At 37.7% G+C, this 25,531-nt stretch overlaps 6 protein-coding genes across 9 annotated transcripts; 3 read left to right on the plus strand and 3 right to left on the minus strand.

Annotated features, from left to right (window-relative positions):
* Positions 1 to 83: 83 nt before the first annotated feature.
* On the minus strand, positions 84 to 1,397 carry LOC136280439 (ras-related protein Rab-10-like). The gene is made up of 2 exons (XM_066165591.1): positions 525 to 1,397; positions 84 to 221 (listed from the first exon to the last, which is right to left on the minus strand). Exon 1 carries the CDS (start codon positions 1,339 to 1,341, stop codon positions 694 to 696), a length of 648 nt encoding a protein of 215 aa, XP_066021688.1. The 5' UTR covers positions 1,342 to 1,397; the 3' UTR covers positions 84 to 221; positions 525 to 693.
* A 976-nt stretch (positions 1,398 to 2,373) lies between these two features.
* On the minus strand, positions 2,374 to 6,465 carry LOC131784800 (uncharacterized). Its single transcript, XM_059101634.2, has 7 exons — positions 6,357 to 6,465; positions 5,843 to 6,260; positions 5,147 to 5,229; positions 4,337 to 4,537; positions 4,104 to 4,220; positions 3,753 to 3,860; positions 2,374 to 3,320 (listed from the first exon to the last, which is right to left on the minus strand). Exons 2-7 carry the CDS (start codon positions 6,129 to 6,131, stop codon positions 2,685 to 2,687), a joined length of 1,434 nt encoding a protein of 477 aa, XP_058957617.2. The 5' UTR covers positions 6,132 to 6,260; positions 6,357 to 6,465; the 3' UTR covers positions 2,374 to 2,684.
* A 1,781-nt stretch (positions 6,466 to 8,246) lies between these two features.
* Positions 8,247 to 12,648, plus strand: LOC131784545 (uncharacterized). Its single transcript, XM_059101370.2, has 5 exons — positions 8,247 to 8,623; positions 9,792 to 9,874; positions 10,798 to 11,094; positions 11,432 to 11,590; positions 11,824 to 12,648. The coding sequence occupies exons 1-5, from the start codon at positions 8,344 to 8,346 to the stop codon at positions 12,085 to 12,087; spliced, it is 1,083 nt and encodes a 360-aa protein (XP_058957353.2). The 5' UTR covers positions 8,247 to 8,343; the 3' UTR covers positions 12,088 to 12,648.
* Positions 12,649 to 13,527: 879 nt separating this feature from the next.
* On the plus strand, positions 13,528 to 17,425 carry LOC131784902 (perilipin-2-like). 2 transcript variants are annotated; one of them, XR_010717394.1, is made up of 6 exons: positions 13,528 to 13,883; positions 14,603 to 14,685; positions 15,341 to 15,637; positions 15,733 to 15,891; positions 16,378 to 16,797; positions 16,900 to 17,425. XR_010717394.1 is itself a non-coding variant. In XM_059101736.2 (5 exons), the coding sequence occupies exons 1-5, from the start codon at positions 13,637 to 13,639 to the stop codon at positions 16,648 to 16,650; spliced, it is 1,059 nt and encodes a 352-aa protein (XP_058957719.2). In that variant the 5' UTR covers positions 13,528 to 13,636; the 3' UTR covers positions 16,651 to 17,425. The 2 variants fall into 2 exon arrangements, 1 of the variants encoding a protein (XP_058957719.2); XM_059101736.2 differs by having other exon boundaries at positions 16,378 to 17,425.
* LOC131784907 (uncharacterized) lies at positions 17,127 to 19,970 on the minus strand. Its single transcript, XM_059101749.2, has 3 exons — positions 19,614 to 19,970; positions 18,714 to 18,858; positions 17,127 to 18,191 (listed from the first exon to the last, which is right to left on the minus strand). The coding sequence occupies exons 1-3, from the start codon at positions 19,700 to 19,702 to the stop codon at positions 17,841 to 17,843; spliced, it is 585 nt and encodes a 194-aa protein (XP_058957732.2). The 5' UTR covers positions 19,703 to 19,970; the 3' UTR covers positions 17,127 to 17,840.
* A 47-nt stretch (positions 19,971 to 20,017) lies between these two features.
* On the plus strand, positions 20,018 to 25,492 carry LOC131784252 (uncharacterized). Of its 3 annotated transcripts, none has more exons than XR_010717393.1 (8): positions 20,018 to 20,101; positions 20,473 to 23,061; positions 23,775 to 23,861; positions 23,975 to 24,037; positions 24,299 to 24,373; positions 24,528 to 24,590; positions 24,694 to 25,088; positions 25,353 to 25,427. XR_010717393.1 is itself a non-coding variant. In XM_066166147.1 (8 exons), exons 2-8 carry the CDS (start codon positions 20,538 to 20,540, stop codon positions 25,400 to 25,402), a joined length of 2,937 nt encoding a protein of 978 aa, XP_066022244.1. In that variant the 5' UTR covers positions 20,018 to 20,101; positions 20,473 to 20,537; the 3' UTR covers positions 25,403 to 25,492. The 3 variants fall into 3 exon arrangements, 2 of the variants coding, with proteins under 2 accessions (XP_066022244.1, XP_058957037.2); XM_066166147.1 differs by having other exon boundaries at positions 25,014 to 25,088; positions 25,353 to 25,492; XM_059101054.2 differs by having other exon boundaries at positions 20,473 to 23,034; positions 25,014 to 25,088; positions 25,353 to 25,492.
* Positions 25,493 to 25,531: the final 39 nt, after the last annotated feature.

The following is a 25,531-nucleotide window of genomic DNA, read 5'->3' on the forward strand; positions in this document are numbered from 1 at the left end:
CCTGAGGAGTGGCCAGGGTGATTAAGGCGGCAAGGGACCGAAAACTGAAACTAAGCTGATCATTAGATTCCCGACATAAGACTGACGACCTTAAATCCCGCACAAACAGCCTCTCGCTGAAACTTGAGGTTGGGGAGAAGTAGCTGTCATTGCTTTTGAATAAGGTCTAACATGTATTACCTTGTTTGGAACTCGCTACCTCTACGTATACCTTGTATGACCTGCAGAATGACATGGTAAAATCCAGCTGTTAGATTTACGCGCATTTCAAAGGTAAATCCTCTTAAATTAGTCAAGTGTTCCCGCGCTCTCTGAATATATTTCCAGAAATCATCAGTACCCTCAAATTCCAAAGAGGAGATCTTTTCTGTGCCATGGATATTCTTGAATTAGTTTTGGCTGATATAACCATGAAAACTAAACTTGCAAAGATGACTAAGCGTTCCAGTCATTGTGTGTTGCAGTTTCATGGTCTGATTATGCATTAAATTTGCGCAATTGATATTTAAATATTTATTGAGTACCTGTAACGAAGGGGAATGTAAACAACGCATTGTGAAGGAACAAGATTAGCGTGATCTTTCGCCACTGCAACGAAACTGGGAGAAATCATTCCTTTTCACAAGCTACAGAAACCAAAATTAAGAAAATTATATGTTCTTTCAGTTTCATGCCGGATAGAGCAAAACAAAATTAACAACAAGTTTTCTCCTTTTTCCTCACAAAGCGACTCTTTTTCTTTATGTCAACTACCGCTCCGTTTGTAACTCTTTCCTGTTCTTTTGCACTCCATCCTGATACAAATTTAAATAGCATTTCGTTTGCGACACATTCAAAAGCTTCATCGATGCTTTCATTTTCCTTGGCGCTTGTTTCGAAGAAAGGCATATCGTACTCGTCAGCTAGCTGTTCCCCCTCCTCGCGTTTGACAGCTCTTGGATGCTGAATGTCGCATTTGTTTCCTATCAGTAGTTTAGTGACATCTTCTTTGGCATGTTCGTCAATTTTTCGCAGCCATTTTGCAATGTTTTCAAACGAGCGCCTGCGACTTATATCGTAAATAAGCATAATTCCGGACGCGGTCCTATAATACGACACACTGATAGCATGAAATCGTTCCTGGCCTGCCGTATCCCAGATCTGTAGACGAACTTTTTTTCCTTGCACGTCAATAGTTCGTAATTTGAAATCGATTCCAATTGTAGAGATGTAGGTGTGATTGAACATATCGTCCGAAAACCGCCACATCAAACTTGTCTTTCCGACACCAGCATCTCCAAGGAGCAAGACCTTGAACATGTAGTCGCAGGGTTCTATATTTGAATTCTTTTTATACGCCATTTCGAGATCTGACAACACAGTCCGAAGGTAATCTCCTTTTCTTTTTTGATACGTACATGAGCAGGTGGTACACGCTTTTTAAGCCCAGGAATGTCTGTCATTGGCTAAAAATTATGCAAGTCGGAAGAGAAAGGCGGCATTGGTTACAAAAGTCACGCTCGAAGTAACTTGAGCCAATGAAGAGAATAAATATGGAACGTAAGATTAAACAAATTTGGACGTACATGCGACACTTTGTGTTGAGTGGGTTATTATTTAAGAATCCACTCGTTTGCATCAGCACATTTGCATTTTTATTTCACAAAAGACCTCGAGGCAACCGAAAATCCTTGTGAATTCGTTTGAAAAAAATCGTTTTGCATTGTCTTAAGACGCCATAAGTCATCAGACTACGCCAAAACAGAAAACATCTGGAATTAAATGGGCGTTTTGAATTCGTTACTTTGGTTAAACTTTCCCCCTTTATTGATATTCACTGATGCAGCTTGCAACATTCGAAAGCAGCAGGATTATTGTTGCCATGTTTATCTTTTTCAAACTTAGCACTCCGGTTTGGCTGCTCTATCGACGGGTGGCCTGATAATGTTACCCATCGGATGCTAATAGCTACTTAGTGAACGAGTGTCCACAAACTAAAACAAGATTACAATCGGGATCTGTTCGCTGCAGAGTGTTATCCTCCCGAATCACAACGAAGGGCTCGGTTAAGACTTATTAGGCGTGTATTTAATGGAAAATACATGTTGCTTTAGGGAATATGAAATGGATAAAAAACAAAACGAAATGAATAACTGGAGTTTTTGCAGTCACGCTCCCACCAGGATTGCTCAAGCTTCTCAGGTTTTTAAGAGAGACACTGGAAGCGAAATTTAGGAGGTTCTTCGTCCACTGTTGTTTTGGTTTGAGGAGTAAAAATAATGGGAGGACTTGGGGAAAACCTTTAAAGAAGAACGAGAACCAAAAACAACGAAGCCGATATTTTCTTCCCGTGGTCCAATCCACACCGCACAAACGACCCATCGGTCCTATTCATTAACACCGAAAAATAATACTTTTTATTCGCCGTAAATGGTAACACACACTTGTCAAAGGCTGTTCTTTCTCGGCTGCAACTGTCCTTTATCATACACTTTATCATGGATATACTTACTTCTAACAGATATTCATTTCGCGGAAGCTCTTATGAGCATAATGACGTTAAATCCTATTAGAGCTGGGCTTACCTATTTTCACGGACAAACATGATTAATACACTTACACATGTCTCCATGAAGCATTCCTTGTAACTAGAAAAAGAAACATACAATTCAGTGGTAAGGAAGGTTACAAAGATGCAATCAGTCTTACAGGACAATTCTTCCTTCAGTTTTATGAGGACTTCCTGATTTTTTACTGCTATTGGCAGCTATCTTTGCATCCTTCTTCGATAAATCATGATTCTTGGCACCAACTTCCTTTCTGTCGTTTTTCTGGCTATGGTTAGGTTCACCACCCTTGTTCTCTGTTTTCTTCTCATCTTTGACAGAAACGTTTTTCTTAGACGTATCCTTGACCTCGCCATTTCGCTCCCTTATCATTTCGTCCCTGGCCTCCTTTGACTCTTTTGGATTTGACTTCTCCCCTTTTTTGGGGGAACTTTCATTTGATCCCGTCTCTTCGACAGTCTCCGTTTCATCTTTGTCACCTTGTTCGTCTTCTCTATCCTCAGCTTCGTCGTCATCGTCTTCGTCTTCCGACGACTCACTTTTCTCGAGGTCGGCTTCATCCGGAACATAGTCCGGATCTTCATCGGAAACGTAATCCTCGCTGACGTGTATAAGCTCCACTATCAAGGCACCGTCTTCGTCTTCTCTGTCGTACCTTCGCTTCCGCTCGGGAGAAACGGGGAATGGTTGAGAAGCATCGATGATTCGAGAATATTCTGCTTTAGGTTTGTAGCGACTGGATCTTGTCGGGTTTTTCTTTCGTCCAAGCCGCTCCTGTAGGGCAGGGGAAAGCAAAAGTTTTTTGCAAAATTCAAAAATGCTTAATCATGCTGAGTAATCGGGGTTCTTTTCTTCCTAATCTAAAGGAGTACACGAAGAACCACCTATACTTGAATGAATAATTTTTAACTATGAGGTGCATCTAAAGATTGGTATGCTATCGTTACTTCCAATATGGATTCATAAATATGACACTTTTGATTAATTTTACTCCAATATCTCTGATATGATAGAATGATTGGTGAACACATTTGTCTCAAACGGTTATCTTCAGAAAAGAATTTGAATTTCAATCAAAGTCTTGGATAACCAAGGCAATTAGTCTTCGGGCAAAGAGACTGAAAGGTGTTCTGCAAAATACTGTTATGACATTAGCAAGTTCAGTTTGTTTTTTCCGAAAGGAGTACAACAATGTAAATGACAAACCTTTCCTTCTCCTCCTCTTCCTCCGAGGAACGACGGCAAGAAAAAAAAAGTTTTCCGTTTAGTAGCGTTCCAAACGTCCCAAAAGGCTCCGACAATTCTTCCTATCACCTATCATTGGCAAGGGTGGGTTATGAAAATTACATTTAAAAATCGATAAATCGCTAACACATAAAATGAGTTAAAATCACAATCAGCACTTTTTGCTTTGTGTTGACGAGCTACTGAATTTACTCGATTCACTCTCGAAAGCGAAGAGTTTAACCTAAATTGTCGCGTCCTCGATTGAAATTAGTTTAATTTACCGATTAGAACGTATTTATACTGAATTGGTAGCTGGATTTGTTCCTTTACCGTTACGTTTTGCAGCAGGATTTGAGAGATGCCCCATGACCACGTGGCTACAGTTTTGGCGCCATCAATCGCAGCTAGAGTGACTCGACCTGGAACCGAGGCTGCCCGCGTTATAACCTAGAAGAGACACATAAAATTCAAGGAAATCAAACAGAAGATCGAGAGCACGGCTTAGAATTCGAATCATGCACTGTCATTATTGCGCCTTGTCAAATAATTATTCATTTCCTTGCCTTTTCCCCTTCACCCTTGATCACATTAACGATTCCCTGGATTCGATCGACTTTACTTTGGGAAAGCGGGGCTTCAGAAGCACCCTCCTTCATACATTTCTCTTGAGGTGGGAGGAGGTATTCAATTGCTGCTTCTGTAACAGTGAGTAAGACTTCCGCAAGATCTGACTGCTCCAGTTTCTTAGCTCCGATTGTCAAAACCTGTCAACAGAAACAAAAGACATATCAATTATAAGGTTTTACCCGGGAAGACGTGGGGTAGCGCCTACATCCTAGAATTTAATTTTCTCTTGTAAAGACAAAAATAAAATTACCCAAGCTGGAAACAATCCAGCATACCCCTGAAATAAAGACACCATTTTAAACATCGTCATAAAAAAAATCCTGTCGTACACGACCACGCCCTATAGCCCTGATTCTCCATTTTGCAATAAATTGAATTATGTGCCAAGTCGACATGCCTACCCTTGAGTGGGTGTGCAGCCCTGGAAGACGTTCTTAAATAAAGAACGTGAGATGAGAAGCTATTTAGCATGATAACAGAGTGGTAATTTACCTAAGAAAATAGCAAGTTTCGATTCATAACAATGTCATCCTCGGCCTTACTCTTATTCAAAGGTTTGACAGCCATGCACAAATGGTAAAATAAACCATTGTTGAAGGTGCAACATTGCCATTCTCAGCTCACAATTACGACCGTTTCGTACCAGATTTAGCACAAAATTTCTGCACCTTCATCGCAGATCGTATTGTCGATAATGACGTCTTGACTCAAAATTGATATTTTCCTGTAAGAGGCTTTTTACTTACTTGTTCTGTGTTGTCCTTTATTATCGGCCATTTTTTCTCCAGGAATGTCAGTCCATCACAGGCCATCGAATCAGCTTGGAAAACTGTTTGAAAATGTATTATGACCCTTCACACCCCTAAAATTGGTATGCATATTCTCCATACTGTTCTCAATACATTTCCTAAGGTGCTGACTAGGAGAATTTGTTTAACGATCAGGAGCTTTAGTTAGTGATCATTTCCTTTATTCTCGTGACCTTAAAATTTGGTCCAGAGGCGATATTGTTAGGAGAAATTAGATGCTAGTCACTCTTAGAGTCAAAGGGTTAAATTTGATGCTGCAGTCTACTCTTCAAGGTAAGGTGTTTGCAAACCCTTGCAAAATGATTGAAAAAAATCTTTATCACACTTTTCTTTGCTTCAAAGCCTCATATTTTACATATTAGGGGAAGGTGAAATTGAACTCTTGCAGAAAACATGGTAATAACTGAATTTTGCAAAGCCTAACAAAATATTACTAATTGTAATATCAAAGGAAAAGGCTCCGATAAGACTGTACCCAAATTGACTTAATTGTGTTTGAGAATCTAAGCGAGACAAAATAAACCAACCCTTCCTCATCAAATTGCACACGTCCTCTCATTAACAAAGCCCTACGATTTTACTAGCGGTCTCAGACAACCTTGACGAGCTGCAGAAATCCATCAATAAACTTACCTTTTTCTTCGAAACCTTCTTTCACTTTCCCCATCACACCAGAGGAAGGCAAAGAAGTATATGTCACCTTGGCGGCGACCACAACTGCGTTTATCGACACCTCTGCAGCGCTCAACCCGACCATCGAAACAAGACTATACTCCTTCGTACGTTCGTACATCTCAGACACTTTTTCACAAGTTGATTTTACAATCGGTAACTGAACCAGACGGTTGAAAACTTGTGGCATTTGCAAAGGTGACCTCTTGGTTCCGTGAACGCAAGCTTCTTTATCCCCTTCGCCTGCCATCTGTTGCTTCAGCAAGAGGGCGTTCACTTCGACTTTGACAATCAACGTTAAAAAATCGTTTTACATATTGGCTTTATATACATATGGTTGCATATGCACGCGGAATTTATCTTGCTATTTGGTCAGTTCCTGCAAAACGAATGAAATTAATTTAGGTGACGATAGAATATTGTTTCTTTGCTCTTCTCTTTCATGTGTGCCGCTGGAATGGACAGTTTTGCATACTTTTGGACGCGTGGAAAATATTGGAGCGAAAAAGAACCTTGCACCCACTCTATTTTCACCCCCTCCTTCCCAAAACGTAGTTCGATAAATTACAGAATTAATTTTGCACTGGGATAAAAAAAAAAATAACAATAAAAAAAAAAATGAGGAATAACGTCACTGAGCAGTCAATCTATTTTTAAAGCTAACAATCTTTTGAGGGCCTGTGTGGTCTTAATATTAATCATATGATCAAGTGATCAAGTGATCAAGTTAGTTTAGTGAAAATATGTTTTTGACGTCATTAAAATTGAGAGTTCATGTAAATTTAGAACAAAAGAGAAAATGAACATATCAATTGTAATTTATAATTAGCCTTAATGCATTTTTTAGAATCAGTAACTGACTTTTGGCCTGATTTCATAAGCTGAATCGAGACCCTACCGGAAGGCATGACGATCACATGTTTTCAGAAGTCATTAACGGAAGTTGCAGTGCCAGTATTAAGCCTTGAGATTTGGCAAATGCCAGTATCATGCAAACAGACTGGTGTGAAAGGTCAACGAAATTCCTACTTCGAGTGTCAAAACAATAAAGTTTTTCCATATCAGTTGCTTTTATTGAGCTTTGAACGCGTTCAAAGTCGAACTCCCGGACACAAATCCGTTCTAACATAGTACTGATAGTATTTTAGAAAATAAAAAAGCGCCGTGAAGAGCGTCTCTTGAGTGTTCATCTCTTAAGGAGGAAAAATAATTTTTTTTCAACAAAATTGAGATATAGTTCGTGAAATCATGTTTGAAGCATTGAAATGGATCGGCTTGAATTGAGGTAAATTTTTCCGTGAACTGTTATTTCCGCCGGGAATCCTCTTAACAAATGCTAACTATGGATGTTTTGAGAGGGATGTTTTTTCGCCTTGTCACGAGCCAAAAGGACAAAGGGACAAAGAAAAAATTCTGGACCTTCAGACTTTCCGATTCCACGCTCCGATGCACTACCACTAATCTTGTCATAGTTTTTAAAATTAAACTGATGATCTTCAAACTACGTTTTCGAAACCATTTTAAACGCGAAACTTTGACGATGCTTTTCAAAATCTAAACGGCTTCCTTTCCAATGTTTGTCTACTCCCCAAGAGGAAACAAATATTGGAGCGAAGAAGGAAAAACTGAAAAAAAGCTGGCATGAAGGGAAATAGTGTTTACAAAGGTAAAATTTCATCATGAGATGGGAGAACGAAAGCGTTTGTTTGTCGAAAATGGCTAATAGTATGAGTTACGTAAGCGCTTGAGCCTTTCGAACCTTTTCGAATTTCTGTTCGGTATTGCCCCAGGGCCTTGAGTTTGAACTGGAATAACAGAGGCAAAATGTTTCCGTATTGGGTATAAAATAAAGAATTGGTACCCAAAGAATGTCGCATTCTTCGCGGGACTTTTTTTTTCTAATTTTATATATGAATTTTCTGGCGGGGTATTAACGTAAGGGGCAAAGTCTCCCGTTCACCTTGAATGAACTTCAGTTGTGTTTTATGTCACGTCACACAATATTCCATCGAAGGTTCCTACACAAACCTTGTCCGTGGGAAATCTTTGTCCCAAAAAGGCAATTTTAAACGAAAGGAATTGCAAAGTACGATTGAATTGCATCAATTTTCATGTAGAGACGGGAGAGCACGGGAGAGTAAATAAAACCCAGAAGCAATGTCATTAAACTCACTGTCCTGTCACGTGAATGTCTGCGTGTCGTAACGAACTTTGTCCGTCAAGAACTCCGGAGCAGACGGTGACATAACTTATTTTATAAATATGAAACCTTCTCTGATTGGTCAGATTAGTGACGGAACGAACCTGTTTCTAAGCTTCATTGTAATTGGTCAATTTTCACTCTCTGCCCAAGAGCAAAGTCCGTACTTGAACACATTAATAAGCGTTTCGATACCTTGTCCATTAATCTTAAAGTTACTTCACATTGTGTCCTTGCGTTGTTCATACTGATAGTGCCACCCATGCAAAGTGAAGAAATGGCTGCTGAAGTCGAAAGGATGCCTGAAGCTGACAATAAGTCTTTCACGACTCGTCTGTGCGAATTGCCTGTAGCTTTAGCTGCTGTCAACCAACTCTCAGAAATTTACAGTGCGGTGAAGGAGCGCAATTGTGTCACCAGAATGGCTTTTAATGCTGGTGAAAAAACGATCGATATGGCGAATAGTGCTTCTAAGCCTATAATTCAGGCAGCCAGCACTTGTTCGCTGTCTAAACCCATCGTTGGAACAGTTGAATGTGCTGGTAAGTCAGTAAAGACTGGTTTCTCTTTCGTAGAAATTTATAGGGTTTAGGCTAATAAAATCCGTCGCTTTACACGAATGTCATATTTTAATAACGCTGTTGTGCAATTTGTGAATTGATAAATTGCGGTTTTCATAAATTTGGCGTTTGTCGTAGTTTGTGGTCAGAGTAATTTGTACTACGTCCTAAATATATGTGAACTTTGACCAGAACACTGTTTAGGTTTATAGTTGTAGTTTGCCTTTTAGTGTTAACTTGTATTTCTCTCGTGGTTTTGTTCATTGTTTCAAAATAATTCAATTGTTTGAAATGCTGTTTTAGGTAAGGCTTGTGGCGCGACGTTTTATTATGCAAATCATTACATCATTAAGATACGTGTTGAACGTCACGAGCTTTTGGAAGCAACGATGTGAAAAAATAAATTATTTCTGTCAATACAATTGATTTTTAAGGAGACATTTCTAAATATGAATCGACCAACATTCACTCTAGTAGTAAGTGTCTATATTTGCTTCAGCCAACACAACTTTGCCAAATTCATTTTCTCACAAAAAGATAGTTGAAGTGAATAGTGAACACAGCTGGGCAACTTCTCCACAACTCACTGAACCACCGTTGTTGTTTTAACCTGTTATTACAATCGTGGTGACAAGGTAGAGGTGGCTCTACAAGATGTTTGGTGGTAGTTCTTAGGACAAATTAATAATAATAACAATAATAATAATAATAAAGTTTTTTGGCACCTTTAGGAAACTTGATAAGCTTACATTACTATATAGAAAAAATAAATTAGTCAAAATCTACAAATTTTTTCTTACAACAGTAATAAATAAAATAAATGAAATAATTAAGAATTAGGTGACATGAAAGCTAGGTATATTTCCATGTAAAATAAATCAAAAATAAAATTTCTGAAACAGAATGTTTTGAGGGGAGATTTAAAAGATGAAAGAGATTTTTTAACAGAATCTAGTAGACCGTTCCATAATATAGGTGGGGAGAAAGAGAAGGCTTGTTTTCTCTATGTCACAGAGTTCACAGTAGGGACAGTAAATGTAGTTTAGAGGATGAGCGTAGGCTTTGTTGCTGGTGGTAAAGTTGTAGGAGGGACGACAAGCAGGCTGTAACTTGTTATTTATTTCTTTTATTTCTTTTCTTTGTCACCCAGCTGCAACCATTGATCGTATGGCATCAGGAACACTGGCCATAGTAGAAGAGAAGTGTCCCATTATAACCAAAACACCCACTGAGGTATTGCTCTTCAAATGTAGAATACACAAGAACTGCTGTACACTTAAAACCCTTTATTTGTGGTATGAAGAAGAAGTTGACTGCAAATTCCTAGACAGGGCAGCCAACTGTCTCATCGTCATCTTTGCTGAAAGCATGTAATTGATATTGACCATCAGACTTGCATGTTTACATTTATCGGTGAACATCAAGACAATTTTTTCCCAAAATCAAACGAGTTTAGTTTTACTTATGACATGGGAAGCCTTTGAGCTCCTAGGGTGGTATTCCAGAGGCATGCTCAATTCATGGTCATCACATGTTTTGTGTTGGACTTAAGTTGATCCTTTCTCCATAATATTAGTATGTATGTTCTCCATACATTTCTTAAGGTACAAAAATAATTTTTTCAACAATTAAGAGTTTTGTTAGTTTTTACTATTTTCTTCATTCTTGTAACCATAATGTATGATCTAGGGATGATATTGTGAGGAAAAATTAGATGCTAGTCACTCTTATGGGTCAATGGGTCAATAGATAGTTCATTCATGCCTAGTCAAGTTTGTTTGTTTTGTTATCTTGAGAAAGTTGACTTTGATTTCATAGTTCACTGAGGAATAATGAAAAAGTGCCAGTTATAAATCATTGCTGACAAAATTGAAGTCAATATGCTTGCACTCAATCCACTGAATACAATACAATTGCTTGAGTGTAATTGAAAAGGAAAAGGAAAAACAGTTTTGGTTTTGATGCACAAGTGTAGCTCTGTTTCAAGGGCATGATCATGTTTTATCTTGGTCAATTTGGTATGAAAGTTGTGTAATTTTAATTAGTGTCCTACAATAATCATAAGTCTGAATGTGGCAAATACATATATAACTTGTTTTTAAATCATTTTGAAAGAGATATGTAATTTTTTCTCAAACAACCTATTGTTATTGTAGATCAAGACCTCTGTTGCTGATACTGCCACGGAGTACTTTGACAAAGTACAGAAAAGCTGCATGGTAAAGATGTTGGTGACTAAGACTGAGCAAGCCTTGGAGTTTGGTGAATTGTTTACTGAACTAGCATTGCCAACAGATGGTAACTGTGGAGAAGACATGAATGATTTGGAGTCCGAATTTGAAGATGCTTCTAAAGGAGTTATGACGAGAGCCTGCAAACTGAAGGAGAGGTTGACACGCAGAGGGAAAAGAAAACTGCTGTCCTACAGACCTGTAAAAATGAGTGTTGATGCGGTATGTGATAGGTTATGGATCTGATCATTTTCATTTTAGGGTGCTTAAATTTTGCTTAAATGATATTTTTTAAAAACTATTAAAAAAAAATTCTGAAATCTTACTAATTAGTTTTCAGTAATTTGCACTGATTGTTTTGTACATTGTCAGAAATTACTGATAGTCTATGGCAATTGGTGGTCATTAAGTGTTGGTTTTTTAACTATGCACAACTTTTTGGTCACAAAACAATAGGACAATTATAATCTGTAGTTGTATAAATAGCTAATATTACTTTAACTAAATAATCCTTGGGCTAGTTTCTTACAGAGTGAACCTATCATTTTCTCTTAAACAGTGTGCGGGTGTGCAAGAATGCACAAGTGAGTTGCTTGAAAAATCAACTGATGCTGGCAAGAAGGTTTTCAAGGCAACCATGTACATCCCAAACATGGCTCTTGGTCTGACTGGTGAAGTGATTGTCTCGGCAAAGGAATTGGTTTTTTCTCTCACGCAGGTAAACTTGTGAGCTCAAGCTTTGTTGTACTGTGTTTAGGCTAAAAAAAAGTCCTCATTTTGTGTTATTTAGAACTTTTTAGTCAGTCTAATTTTTTAAAAAATTTTGTTTATTGAAAACAGACAACTTTTGCCATCAAACTACTTGTTCAAGTAAATAATAAATTGATGGCAATTGCTTGTTGTACTCCCTTGTGTAGCCCAAGTTAAACAACTGTGTATTTCCACTTTTAGGCCCATCCTGTGAACGAAATGCCTGCTACTGTGACAGGTTTAATGACAAAGGTGGTTCAACCTATCTGTGATGCAAAAGATAAACTTTCTGGCTACGTTTTTGTTCCTCCACATGTGATGACTGGTTACCTCCTCACTTCTCGCCCTGTCCAGTGGATCATACCCCATATCGTTGCGGTGGAAGACCTACAGAAAATGCAAATCTTGGTCGGTGAAAATGAGGACTCAGCAGAATCAGAGGAAAATGAGAAAGACTCCTCTTGAATTTATTTAGACTCAATCTATAAAAAAATATGTTTAGTTATTAAGCACACAGTATCTATTTGAAAAGTAGTATTCATCCAGAAATATTGTATTCATTTATTTGCAATATAGTATTCATCTTTTCGGAATGAAGTCTTCAAAAGCTGAAATAATGTAAGCCAATTATTAGTGACCATATTTTATTCTTTCATTTCAAAGGCCCATTTCTTTGGTTACCAACTATTTTTTATAACTCATTTTTAATTCCGCTGAATTGTTGAATTTCACATTTGGTAGTTTCCTATCAGCCTGCAAATGAAAATGAGCAAATGATTGAAATTTTCCTTCTTTCCAGACTAAAGTACTTACAGCCATTAAGTGTTTTAATCAGTTTTACTAAAATAGCATTAAGTTGAAAAAATTGTTTCAGAAAATTTTTTTAGTTTTCACATCTTGATTAAGTTGGTGATGGTAATGATAATATGAAGACATTGTTTTACAAGAAAACAAATATTTACAATCTTAACATTAAGAGTCAATGAGTGTAGTGAAAGAGCATAAATAAATTTTGTATTGTAACCATTTGCTTTGTTAGACGTTTTTATCTAGCTGGAGAATGTTTGACGTCTTTCTGTAAAGGGTTGTTGTGTTTTGCTTGTCTGAGATATATACCTATCCTCTGTGGTTGGATTTCATTTTCCAAGTTTCAGCACCATGATTTTTTCGAATTACCAACTGTGAAGTATCCTTCAGAAAATACGAAAAAACTCTCCTTTCTCTTTCTCACCCTCTTCAACTTGCACTTGCTTCAGTTTGCCTGGGAATAATGAGAAAAACGATACCTGCAGTCTAGCTGTTGGGGGAAATGTACACAAATGAAAAAAATTGCGGCAACTTGCAAAAGAGGATCTTCCCATCTAACAACCTCAAAGGTCTCCGAAACTAGCTGTGGTTATACTTGCCTCATGCATAGTAGTTATCTTGCGTTAGGTGGACTGTTAAGTGCCATTCATGATGGCCCTCGCAAAACTTTGTTTGCTTCTCTACGAAGTTGTGACAGTTAACATTTCTTGTTATTCTGCCAACAACTCGATTATCTACAGAGGTGGAAGTGAAGAGTAGTTAAAAGTACCCGAGAAATAATTCCTGTCTAGCCACTCCCATGACAGAATTAGGCACGTGTCCAATGAAGACTCGAACCATGATACACCACTCCAGGGAATACGTTCCCTCACCGAAAAACCCAACCACCACCGCTTAACGACAAATTTTTAAGACTTAACTGAAATGTCTGTACGACGTGTTTTTATTAAATTTGTCAACGAAAGGTTTGCAGCGTAGTTCAAGATGCTATTGGAAAGCGCTGGGCACTTCTCAGAATCATTCCAGATTTTGCTGAAGCTGGGCTCTCCCCAGTCCTCTTACCGCTCTTGAAGGAGTGGTCACTTAGTCAGATCTAAAAACAGTCTTATATCGTTTTATCGGTGTGAGCACATCATTTACAATCAATTGTGTTTTAATCTCGAGTTTGTGTCTTTACTGGTGTGACATCGGCCATTTATCGAGAAAAATGTGTACTGAAGTAGAAAACAAGTCTTTCACGACTCGTCTGTGGGAACTTCCTGTGGCACTGGCGGCAGTTGATCAACTATCACAAATTTACAATGCTGTGAAGGAGCGAAATTGTGTCACAAGGATGGCTTGTAATGCCGGTGAAAAAACGATCGATATGGCGAATTCTGCTACTAAACCTATAATTCAGGCGGCCAGCACTTGCTCGCTGTCGAAACCCATCGTTGGAACAGTTGAATGTGCTGGTAAGTTTAAAATTTTTCCCATTCGATGACGTGTTTACGGAAGTACGACGCTTACGAAATTTTTATTTGACATGTATTCCAGTTTGTAATAGCTTTCTCGTTTACTGTTTATTGTACCTTAATGTACTTGCTTCTTTGTCAACCATGATTGTGCTAGACTTCTGCCTTAATAGTAATTCGTCCTCACTTTATTTTGTAATGTAATCGTATTTCCCTCGAAGGAAACTGTTCGTGAGTGGACTTTGGCCAGGGTACTTTGACCTTTTTCTGTTCCGAGGAACGATTTCTGTTTATCGCTTCATTTATTTACTTCAGTGATTTTGAACTTTAATTGTGGTTCAACTAATTATTTTTGTCGAGTGTTGTAATAACGACGAAGTAGGTTCAGAACAAAAGAATTGTTATTGTACAATGGAAAGTCGATTACCGAGGTTAAGCGAAGAAAGGGTGGTTGTTTAATGAACGTTCCGCTAGAAAGCTTGTGTAGTGTTCCTGTAGATCCTCTATCTATATCGAGCACAATCTCTTTTGGCTTCTTTCTGCGCATAATTTTTTTCTTTTGGATGGAGGGATTTTTCCGTGAATGATTTGTTTTATTCTCCATGAAACCTCTCAACTTCAACCCTGACCTTCCTTCCCTGCAGAGAGCTTTTCGTGATCAATCACCTGTGAACTATTTTTCTTTTTGAATTCAAAATAATTGTTTTTTTTAATCATAGCTGCAACCATTGACCGTGTGGCATCAGGAACATTAGCCATAGTTGAAGAGAAGTGTCCCATCATGACCAAAACACCCACTGAGGTATAACTTCTTGACTCCCCGTCTTCATTACTTGAGGGTTACTTCAAATATTTATAAGCTCGATTTCTTGGACATAGTTCTAGGGGATCCTAGTGCAGTGAGATCTTAAAGCATGCAGTAGGCTGACAAGAGTGAATTATAATTTTTCTCTCTCAAGTTTTGAGATGCATCGGTTATGTTGAATGAATATTGAGCAAAATTGTCTTTTAGAATGTACCCACTCAGTGGGTGAATTGTTGATTTTGCTGGGGCCAATTTGTCTTTAAAAAAAATATGTGACTCTCGAGAGGCATCAGATCATCAGATATATTGGTTTAATGCGATCATAGACAGGTTATTCATGTGTTGACATTTTTTTTTGTTGTGTTTTGATCTCAACAAAGGAACTTTGATTTGATATGTTGCACTGAGGAAAACAATTTTTGTGACTTGGAGATTAACTATTATAACGAAGTGGGATATCAGCACTTTAAAGTTGTTTGGTATTGTGATTTTGAATTGAAAGAGACAAAATGGTGTCATTATGCATGAAGGAAATTTGGGAAATGTTTATGAGTAAACCCTATTTGCTTGAAATCTATAACATACTGAAAACCGCTATGTAGAAATCTTCTTCATGTTATTGTTGTGATTGTTTAAATGATAATTTTCCTAGATCAAGACTACTGTGGCTGATACCGCCACAGAGTACTACAACAAAGTACAAAACAGCTGTGTTGTGCAGATGTTGGCTGCCAAGACAGAGGAAGTCTTGGACTATAGTGAGTTGATTGCTGAAATGGCATTGCCAACTGACAGCAATAACGAAGAGGACAAGAAAGAACTAGAGAGAGCTGATGACGTTGCCAGCAAAGGAGCTTTATTGAGGGCTGTAACCCTTAAGAACATGGTGACACGTAGAGGAAAGAAGAAACTGATGACTTTCAGGCCTGTGAAGATCAGTGTTGATGTGGTATGTAACAGGTTTTAGATATGATCACTTAGGGCTCAGTAGAAACCTGTTTGCTAGTTACTAATGAAGTGAGTTTGTTTATTACACTTTAACAGGTGACATGTTTACAGGGACATGTGAATGACTTACTAGGTAAATCATCTGATTGCAGCAAGAAAGTCTATAAGGCATCCATGTACATCCCAAACTTGGCTCTCGGTCTTTCTGGTGAAGTGATTGTCTGTACAAAGGACCTAGTTTTTGCTCTTAATCAGGTAAATGTGTGGGCTACTCTGATATGTTTGGACTTAAATATTCTTGGCAGTGCTGTATTTTCCATCAGAAAACAAAATAAACTGTTTTAATTTTGACAAATGCATCACACTATTGAACACTGGATTCAACCCTATGAAGTGCAGGCTATTGCGTGAGGTACAAAGAAGAATTATTGTGAAAAACAAACTACTTTAAAGTCTTCAATTTCTGCCTCTAGTAAGTCCCATTAGCTCAACTAAAATATATTTTTGGAAGAAAAGAAAAACCAATCAGGAAAAGTCCAACCATTTAGGAAACCTTTGTTTGCTTTGCTGGTTTATTTTTTGCAGAAACTTTAAGAATACATGTTGATGTGATGAACTTTGGCCAGTTTTTTGTGTGGCTTGCATCCAAACAAAAGGAACACAGCCATTTGTACACCAATATTGTTTGTGGTATAACATTCTGAAATATAGTACCAGACAAACATTTATTGCTTCTTTCAGGCTCACTCAATAAAGGATATGCCCTCTTGTGTGGCTAATGTGGTGGTCAAGGCCATTCAGCCACTCTCCGATGTTACAGACAAGCTGGCTGGCTATGTATTTGTCCCTCCACAAGTTATGACTGAGTACCTTCTGACATCTCGCCCAGTTCAGTGGATTCTCCCAGAAATTGTCCCAGTCCAAGACTTGATCACCAAAATGGATATCACCATGGAAGAGATTGAAGACACAACTGAGTCAGAAGAATTCGAAAATTTGGAAGACTCTTCATAAATTTTAAAAATTTCCTTCTTTATTAATATATTTTCCTTTTAAAGAAGTCACAACTATTTTATCTCTTTTTAATTAATCAACTACTATAAATTAATGTATATTAGGGTCAGGTATAAGTAAGTGTCCTGAAGTTTTTGAGGAGGAAAGGCTCACATTCACAAAAGCTCAAAGTTTTTGAGTTAATACTTATAAATATTTGAAGTAACCCTCAAGCTTACTAGTTTTTCCTGAAGTTTTTGAGGAGGAAAGGCTCACATTCACAAAAGCTCATGTGGTTTATATTTTTACTGTAAAATTCACAACACTGTTTCTTTGCAGATTTGATCAGAGAACTAGATATATTTGCAAAGACTAGTGACTGAAAATTAAAAAAGCAGTACCTCATTTTCTTTCTTTGAAAATTGTAAAGATTTTAACTTTGTTTTTAACCTTCAAAGTCAATGGAAATCATAATTATGGCCTGTGACATTTTATGAATTATTTTACACAACAAATAGTTTGTAGTGGTTGTTTCTTGGTGTACATTGTAAAATTGATTTTGCAAGGGTCAGGAATTGAAGCATGGGTGTCTGTGTGGCCACAATGAGAAAAAGTTGATATCAGAGGCATCTGGATGATCAGACTGTGTAATCAAATGCTTCTCTGGAATTAAAAGAAATTACTTTATATAATCATAATATATCAGAGACTTCCATAAATAAAAGGGTGTTATGTTATTTAGTCTAAATGGTAAAATATGAACAGTTGTTCAATAAAAACAGTCCTTGTTATGTTATTATGGAATTTTTTCTGCTGTGGGAAAATCGTAGCAACAGCTGATTTCCTGTTGAATCAAGTTCAAAATATTGGGCATAAATCTTAAACTGCACACTGAGGACACAAAGAAACTGATCCTTTCATTCTTGAGATCTAAGTAACAATTCCCCACAATGCTTGCCATTCACCTTTAACTTTATTAATTTAGCTCAGAAAAATTGCTAAGGAACAATTTTTTATTTGATTATTGTCTTTCATTCCACACCTATCTGCTGTGAAATGTATTGATGCTGGAGAAATTCCTTTTCAGCCGCCGGGGTGAAAGGGAAAAATTAACTAAAAGTGCTTAGCTTTCAGCTTTGACACAGTGTCATAGTTCCAGCAGAAGTTCTTAAATTTTGCTTGAAACAAGTTGTGTGGTTGAACTTGGCATCTCATGGTGACTTTTTGCCATACTTGATCTCTTGTGTTGATGTTATAAGTTTGTGTAATGCTGCATCTGAGCGCCACCTTAAAATTGGTAGAAAGTCGAACCTGATCAACAATGTTAAACTGAAATGGAATGGTGCCAGAAAGAACTCATTTGCCAGATCCAGTATTTTAAATAGCAAGTTGTCTTCTTTAGTTGGTAGTCTCTGGGGAGTTTCACCTTCCAAGAGAAGGTGTCCCAAGAATTGAAGCACCAGGCATAAACTGATGACAATGCCAGCCTGGAAAGTTGTTACGCCAGTGTGTATATATACAGCGTAGTATGCCAAGACATTGTACAGAATGGAATATACAAACTAAGAAATGAACATAAACAAAGAGAACATTAATTTAATTCATGTAGATGTGTTTGAGCAAGGATGATTTAACATGAAGCCTTATTTACATCATTTTACTTTCCTGTAATGCAATATAAAGGCCCATCTATTCGTGACTCACAACAGTGATCACTCATATTTTGGCATGAACAGTTACAAATGTTTATTTCATTATCTGTAAAGTGCAAGAAAGTTAATCCTTTTTGTCAATGTTAAAATTTTAAAGAAGCATATTGAGCCCTTGGCAAGGAGCTGCAGTGTACTCTATGATCCACTCAAATTAACAAGAGTGTATGGGTGTGAAAGAGAAAAATTAACTTTTGTATTAAGGATATATATCCATATCCATCCTGGAGGCATTCAAAAGCTAAATTTTTCAAAGGAAAGAATGAAACTCAAATAGAATCTCTAGGGGTCTTGGGTTGGGGATGTAAAAGCAGTGATCTTTATGATAGATGACTTAAAACTTAAACTTATGACATTTACAACAGTGGCACTTACCCCCATTGGAGGCTCTTGTGCAATACACAGGAGACATTTCAAAATAATAAGTAACAACTGGAGAGAGATGGGTAGAATATTGCGTCCAATACATAGCATAGCCCAAGCCTTGGGCCAAGATGTCACAAAATGAAGTATAACATTCCTATACAAATAAGAAATAAGTCAAAGATTCATCAGTTAGTGGGCAATCTGTTGGTTAGTTGCAGATTTCTAGCATATAATTTATTTACTTAATGTGTATTTATTATTTTAACTGATGATCAATTTCCAACAATCACTTGAGTCACTGTTTGAGGCCATTGAATGAAAGATAGATGATTACTAATTAACTTTCCAGCTTGTAAATATGTGGGTATATCATTGACAAGAATATACCAATTCTATTTTGTTGAACAAGGAACTTGGAAAGATATCTGTATAAAATCAAACTCTCCTAAAACAAAGCCGTATTCCTAAAGGCAATCCACTTTTTTGTCATTGTTTTTTTTTATCCGAGAACTGCATGCATAATGAAGTATGGGGATGTGCGGAAATCTTGCCAGGAAGGGGCGCAAGGAGGAAATATTGGCTCGTTTAATAAAAATCTTTGTAAGCAAGAATAGGGAGCAGTAAACCAGGGTTAGCAAATTAACAATCCTCGGGGTCATGATCAGAGAGAATGAAGGTTACAACAAGAGTTACATAAAATGATCTTGAGAATTATGAATGGTTTTTCTAATTAACGTGTAGATTTAACGAAACATGACAATGTTTGAATTTAAATCAAATTTGGGTTTAGAAGATCCTCTAAAAAGGACGCGATCGTGAGAAACATTCCTAATGAGGATGGAATCGTCTAACTTAGTTTGAGAAAAACCATTCAATCGATCTGTCAGTGTCTGTTCGATCGCCACTTACCAAAGTTTCTTGTGTGAAAAGCGTTTGGTAGCAGTTTGCAGGGAACTGTCAATAAAGTAACCAAATCCCAAATTCAAAGACTTAGACATCTTCGCGTTTCTCTGCCTTGGAGGCGATGAATATTCGACGTGCCTTGGTGAAACTCGACCGAAAATCACACGTAGACGAGTAGAAATGAACAGGCATTAAGTCACGCAATACGTGACGAGTTTGTCACGCCTTAGTTATATTTCTAATTATTTGGAGGAAATTTGTAAGGAAGTAATTTCCGCAACGAGCTTATCTGGTTTGGCCGGGGGAGATTTTAGAAAATGATAATAAAATGTCGATGAATCTGGCTACAATATCGATTGTGAATGTGCTTCCAACCAGGCCCCAAAGATCTTTGGTTTTAAAGGAGTGGTCGCTAAGTCCTTGAAAGAAGAAAAATGTTTATTATTCCTTTGTTTGGTTCATCGAGGAATTCCTCTTTTACCTCTGTGCAGCAGGTATGTACTGTTGTTTACATATTTGATCAGGTTATATTTTCCTAGCGACAGAGGAAGCCTGTTTTAATAGGAAACTGAATTACGCACCATTTACATGCATTTGAACACAGTTTCCGAGAAGACACTTTCTGTTAAAGAAGTACATTAAATTAAGGAAAAAATGGACCTCAGCATTTTCATGGAGTACTTTTGATAAATGTTTTCTTACTACTCACTACACAGAAGCTGTAAAGAATAGCTCTTGTGTTTCCATCCAGGTCAAATGAAATATTTCTGATTGGAAGTAATTTTTGTCCTTAAAATATTCAAGATGGAAAATACTCAATTTTGTTTTTCGATAATTTATGGTTTACTGTTTTTACCGCTTGAAGTTTTATTGCAGCAGAGGAGTTTCCCCAAGCAAAGTACTTCAGATAGACAAAAGAAAGAATTCAGTATGGAGCCTTGTAGGGAAAATGATGATTTCTCAGTGGCTACCAACATAAATATACCTCTTGCTATAGATTCTAATTCTGAGAACGGGTCTGCCACAGAGGAAATCAGAACTGAAGTGGATCACAATTCTCCAAAGCAGTTTGAGCCTGATTCTAATCCTTTAAAGCCAAACAAGTCTCACAATGCAAGTAACAGAGAGAAGCAAGTACTAGCTGTCTGTGTACCTCGATTTGTTCAAAATAGTAGAATTGTGATCATCTTTATTGATGCATGCCAGGCAGTTTTAAAGATCTGGGGGTCGTACAGTAATTTGCAGCACTTGTTGAGAAAGCATGGAATCAACACACATAGATTCAGCCAATCAGAATTGAGTAAATTAAAGAGCATGGGGGCAGTGGACATGCAGGTGAAACTATGCTCATTTATCAGTGACAAAGATTTTCATCAAATACTTATGAAGTATGATGAAATTTGCAACACAGATAAAGCCAAGTTTATACACTTTTTGACTCCAGTTGAAATCAGTGATAACCATTCAGGCTCTGCAAATGTTCAAGGTGTGCAGAGCAAGACTGGAAACGATAAAAATTCCAACATCACTTGGCCATCACAAAATGCCATTTCCTCATTGCATAGGATTCATGTATATATGATCGAAAACCAGGAAGTTATAACCTTATCTGAATTAAATTCCTTGTTTGTGCATTTTGAGAGGCCAGACCTTTCACTCCAAGTTCTATCAACCTTAGAAATAACTGTCAGTATGTTTATGTCCAATAAGCTGGAGAGAGTAGGAATTCCCACTGCCATTACTGATGGTGACTGTACAAGATTGTTAATTAATAAGAAGGATTTTGATAGAATTCTGCAATACACTACAGCTTTCCTCAAGCAAAATCCACCAAAAATTGTATGGATACATTTAAATGAATCACATTTACTTAGCAAGGGACAAGAGTCACAAAGATCAAACAGTGTTGCAGGGTATGACAAGCCTGAGGCTGTTGATTCATTGAATAAATCTGGTGATTGTATTGAGAATTTCAACTTGAATGCCTGTCAAAGTGAAATCAGTGCTAAAGCTTACAGTGCTAGCTTGCAAAGTGGCCTGGGTAAGAAAGATGAAATGGATGATTTGTCAGATATGCTGCATGTTGTGCCACAAAGTGGAAGTCCCCCAATGTCACAAGGAGGTGGTACAAATAGATGCAGATATGTAATTCGTACCTGTTTTGTTAATGATGAGGTTGTTGTTTGCATTCCTGATCTTCAAAAGGCTGTTATTGACATCTTTAAACAGTGTGCGCAAGTGGGAAATTATATGCACCGCCTTAACATTCCAACAAAAAGGTTTGAACGAGCTTTCTTGCAGCGGCTAAAATCACACAATATTCTGAGTTCGAGAGCAAAACTGTGCACCTACATCACCAAGGCTGATGCTGAAAGGTTATTGCACATGTACCATGTAAATCATTGTGACAATGGAGACAAAATTCTACAAAATATTGAATGGAGTGAGCCAATCAATTTAGAAGATGCAGTCAACAATGTCTGCGGAGACAGTCAAAGGCATCTGGTTGAACATGGTGGCCAAGAAACTTTGAAAATTCCTTTGTTCATTGTAAATGATCAGATTGTTGTGTCAATGCCTGATGTTCACAAAGTTGTGCAGCTTTTGAACGGCCAAAGTGTCCAGTTGCAGTACAATCTTCAGAAGTTAGGAATTGTCAAGTATAAGTATCCTTACAATGACATTTGTCAACTGAAAGTTCTGACCCAGATGAAAAGGCCAAGTTTGTGCACATACATCACTAAGTCAGATGTTGATAAGGTGTTGAAGTTTTACATCACACCAGAAAATGAAACCAGGTTGCGACTGATTGAGTGGCAGACTCCAATAGAATTGGAAAGTGTGGCCTGCAGCTCAGCATCTAGTGGAATTTCAAGTGTAGATGCTGAGTCCATCAGCACAGAGAACAATGATGTAAATCCTGCAGATGGTGAGACATGTGACATGTATTCCTTTTCAGATCTTTTCAAAGCCTTTGTCAGTGATGACTCAGAATCTGTGGATAGCTTTAATGATTATGATGATGACGACTTGCCAGAGACATTGTTCCACCCCTCATCGCCATCACCATCATCTAGGGCTGGCACCACCAATCCTTTACAGTCTACTCAAATCACTTTCTACACAAGTGATAAGGTGAATTCTCCTAGTGATCAGTTACATCCAATTAAACCATTGTTCTCAAACAATCAGTTGCCACCATTACATCTTCCTGGCAGACATGATAGAGATGTCAACCAAATAGGACTGGATGTCAATCAAAGAAGTCAGGTCAATGTTGTGGATATGACAAGATGTTGGAGCTGTGACACTCCATCTTGTACAAAGATGCATCCAAGCAACATCCTAGGAAATAGTACTGTCACAACTTGTAAAAGTATTCATTCAAAAATTTCAAGTGATGGTGGAGCAAGCCAGACTCTTCCAGGTACTTCAGTAAAGTTTACAAACTGTGGTAAGCCCTCTGGATAAATTATTAGACAGTGTAACTGTATGTAATTGCTCAGTTGTCTGCTTGTCTATCTTTTTGCCTTCATATTATTCCTTTGTTTGTCTGTCTCACTTTCTGCTCATTTAGCAATGGAATGGTTGGTTGTTTTCCAGGGATGAGTTAGCCTCCATCTTTTTGTAAGCCTATCAGCTTAGTTAGGATTTGATTGGTTGCTCGCTTGCCAAGAGTTTGTGTGTTTGTGTCTTTCTGTTAGTCTGAATAAAGGGGGTAAGTTTCTAAACAAACTGTGGTGCTACCTTGCTGGGGAGTATTATGAGAGAATTTGGTTTTATCAACTGAATTGATAATGTAAGTTGGCCACCATAAAGAGGAACTCTTTCCAATGGCCAATCTATGTTATCAACTCAGAGTCAGTAAAACCAATTTTCTGTCATTCAATCTCATCTGTTCTTTAGCTATGAAGGCCTACTTCTTTCCTTTTTTGCTGTGTACCTGCCTTTTGGTGTGACTCTGTTAATCTGTTGGTCTGTTTCTGTCTGACTGCCTGCTTGTCAACCCTTCAGCTCACTTTGTAATCAGTTGCTTGGCTGTTGTGTTGGTCCTTTGTGTGTCTGTGGAGATGTGCTTTCCTGGTTTTTTTTCCATCCCTGTTTACTTAGTGTGTTAGTGTGGTAAAGGAAAGCATTGTAAATATTAATGTTAAAATTTTTTTCCAGACTGTAGCCATCATAGCTGCAAAAGAACCAGGGAGGTTTTAGTCAGTGATGGTGCATGGATGGAACAGTTGGCTAAAAAACACAGGGGTAATTTGAAACCTGTACGGCTGTCTTAAGTTGTAATATCTTAATTTTATAACAGTTCAGGCAGATACATTGTACTTGATCAATGCTTAAAAACATTCTTCTTGATTTTGCAGCAGACCACAATGACCTTCTGAAAACCTTGCAGCGCAAAGAAACAGAACTAAACATTTTATATGGTAAATGATATAAGAATTCCTTACCCAGAAAACGTTGCAAGCAAAAGGAAATTGATCAGCCCTTGAATAGACCCAAAATTGTTCTCTAATAAAGGAGGCTAGATTAAGGGAAGGAAGGGAAAAATTGAAAAATTTTTACTGATCAATTACAGACTTTTTTTTAAAGAATATTTCAGGCTATAGAAGACTAAAAATTGATCTTCTTTGATTTAGCTTGCTGAAGTAAATAATGTTGAATGTTGTAATTCTGCTTTTCTTAAGACGCATATCAGGAACAAATAAAGCGGGAGAGGAAGCAAAGGCTGGCAGTGCAGCGAGAATTGGACCAAGTGAAGAGTACGTACTCGATATTGATCATATTAAACTGAGAAAGAAATCTGCGTTCCTTTCCTTGCGCGTCTCGCACCCGCTTCGCGCATTTCTTAGGCTTGTTACTTAGTTCTTTTTTTACGATGTTAAAATTGACAGCTTTTTTGTTTGGTCTGGGCAGATTCCAATGCGGAACTGCTACAAAACATCGAAAGAAAGGAAGTAGAAATGAAGATTTTGCACGGTAAGCTGGTGTCTTCTCCAGGCTCTTTTCTTTACAACAATCTAGAATAACAGTTTTACTTCGAAGGATCTTTATGATATATTTATTTGCTTTTCGCTTCCAGAATCTGTGTGACAGTGTCGAGGGAATGAGAAAATGTCTCCCAAGATCACCAAAGTGTTAAAGACTTAGGCCCAGTTGTTCAAAGGCGGATAAGGCCATCCAGCGGATAAGTGTTATCAAAACGTATTGTGTTATCTACCGGATAGAGATTTATCCAGTGGATGGCGTAATCTTCCCTTAGAAGAACCGGGGCCTGAAATAAGCCTTCTTTACGTTAGGCACTAGCAGTATTTTCAATACAAATCCGATTCTCGATAAAACCGGTCTTTGTTTAGTTTTCTTCAAATAAGTTTAAGTTCTTTGATTCAATTGTTGTTTCAGATTCATACAAGCTGCAGATGGATTTGGAGAAAAAGAAGAGGGAACATCTTGAGATTGAACTTCGTAATCTTCGAGGTAAAATGTTTAGAGTATCACTTATGTTTTGCTAATGAAGCGAACACACTGAGTCAAGCAGAAGCAAGCAGAATAGCTCTCCTTTAATCCCTAAAACGGTTCGCACGCCGCCATATTTAAGCTTAATGATCCAACTTTTTTTCTGCTTGGCGGCTTGCTTTCGCCTGAAGGACATCAGCTAGGATCAGTAGCGCCATCTCAAAACCTGTGTCACACTGTCACATATCGTCGCATCCTCAACTATGTTTTTGTTCTCTTTGATAGCTGGTGAAGCACGGTTCAACATTGTTCATGTGAAACAAGAACCTCTGTAGTGAAACGAATGATATCAAGCTTACTGCAAAGTCAGATGTGGTGGCATCCCTCCAAGTTGACTTAGCTAAATATAACAGCAAACCAGCTCCACAACAAAGAGAGTTACAAGAGTGACCACACTGAATATA

Source organism: Pocillopora verrucosa, chromosome 4, assembly GCF_036669915.1.
Source record: "Pocillopora verrucosa isolate sample1 chromosome 4, ASM3666991v2, whole genome shotgun sequence".
Classification (NCBI taxonomy): Eukaryota; Metazoa; Cnidaria; class Anthozoa; order Scleractinia; family Pocilloporidae; genus Pocillopora; species Pocillopora verrucosa.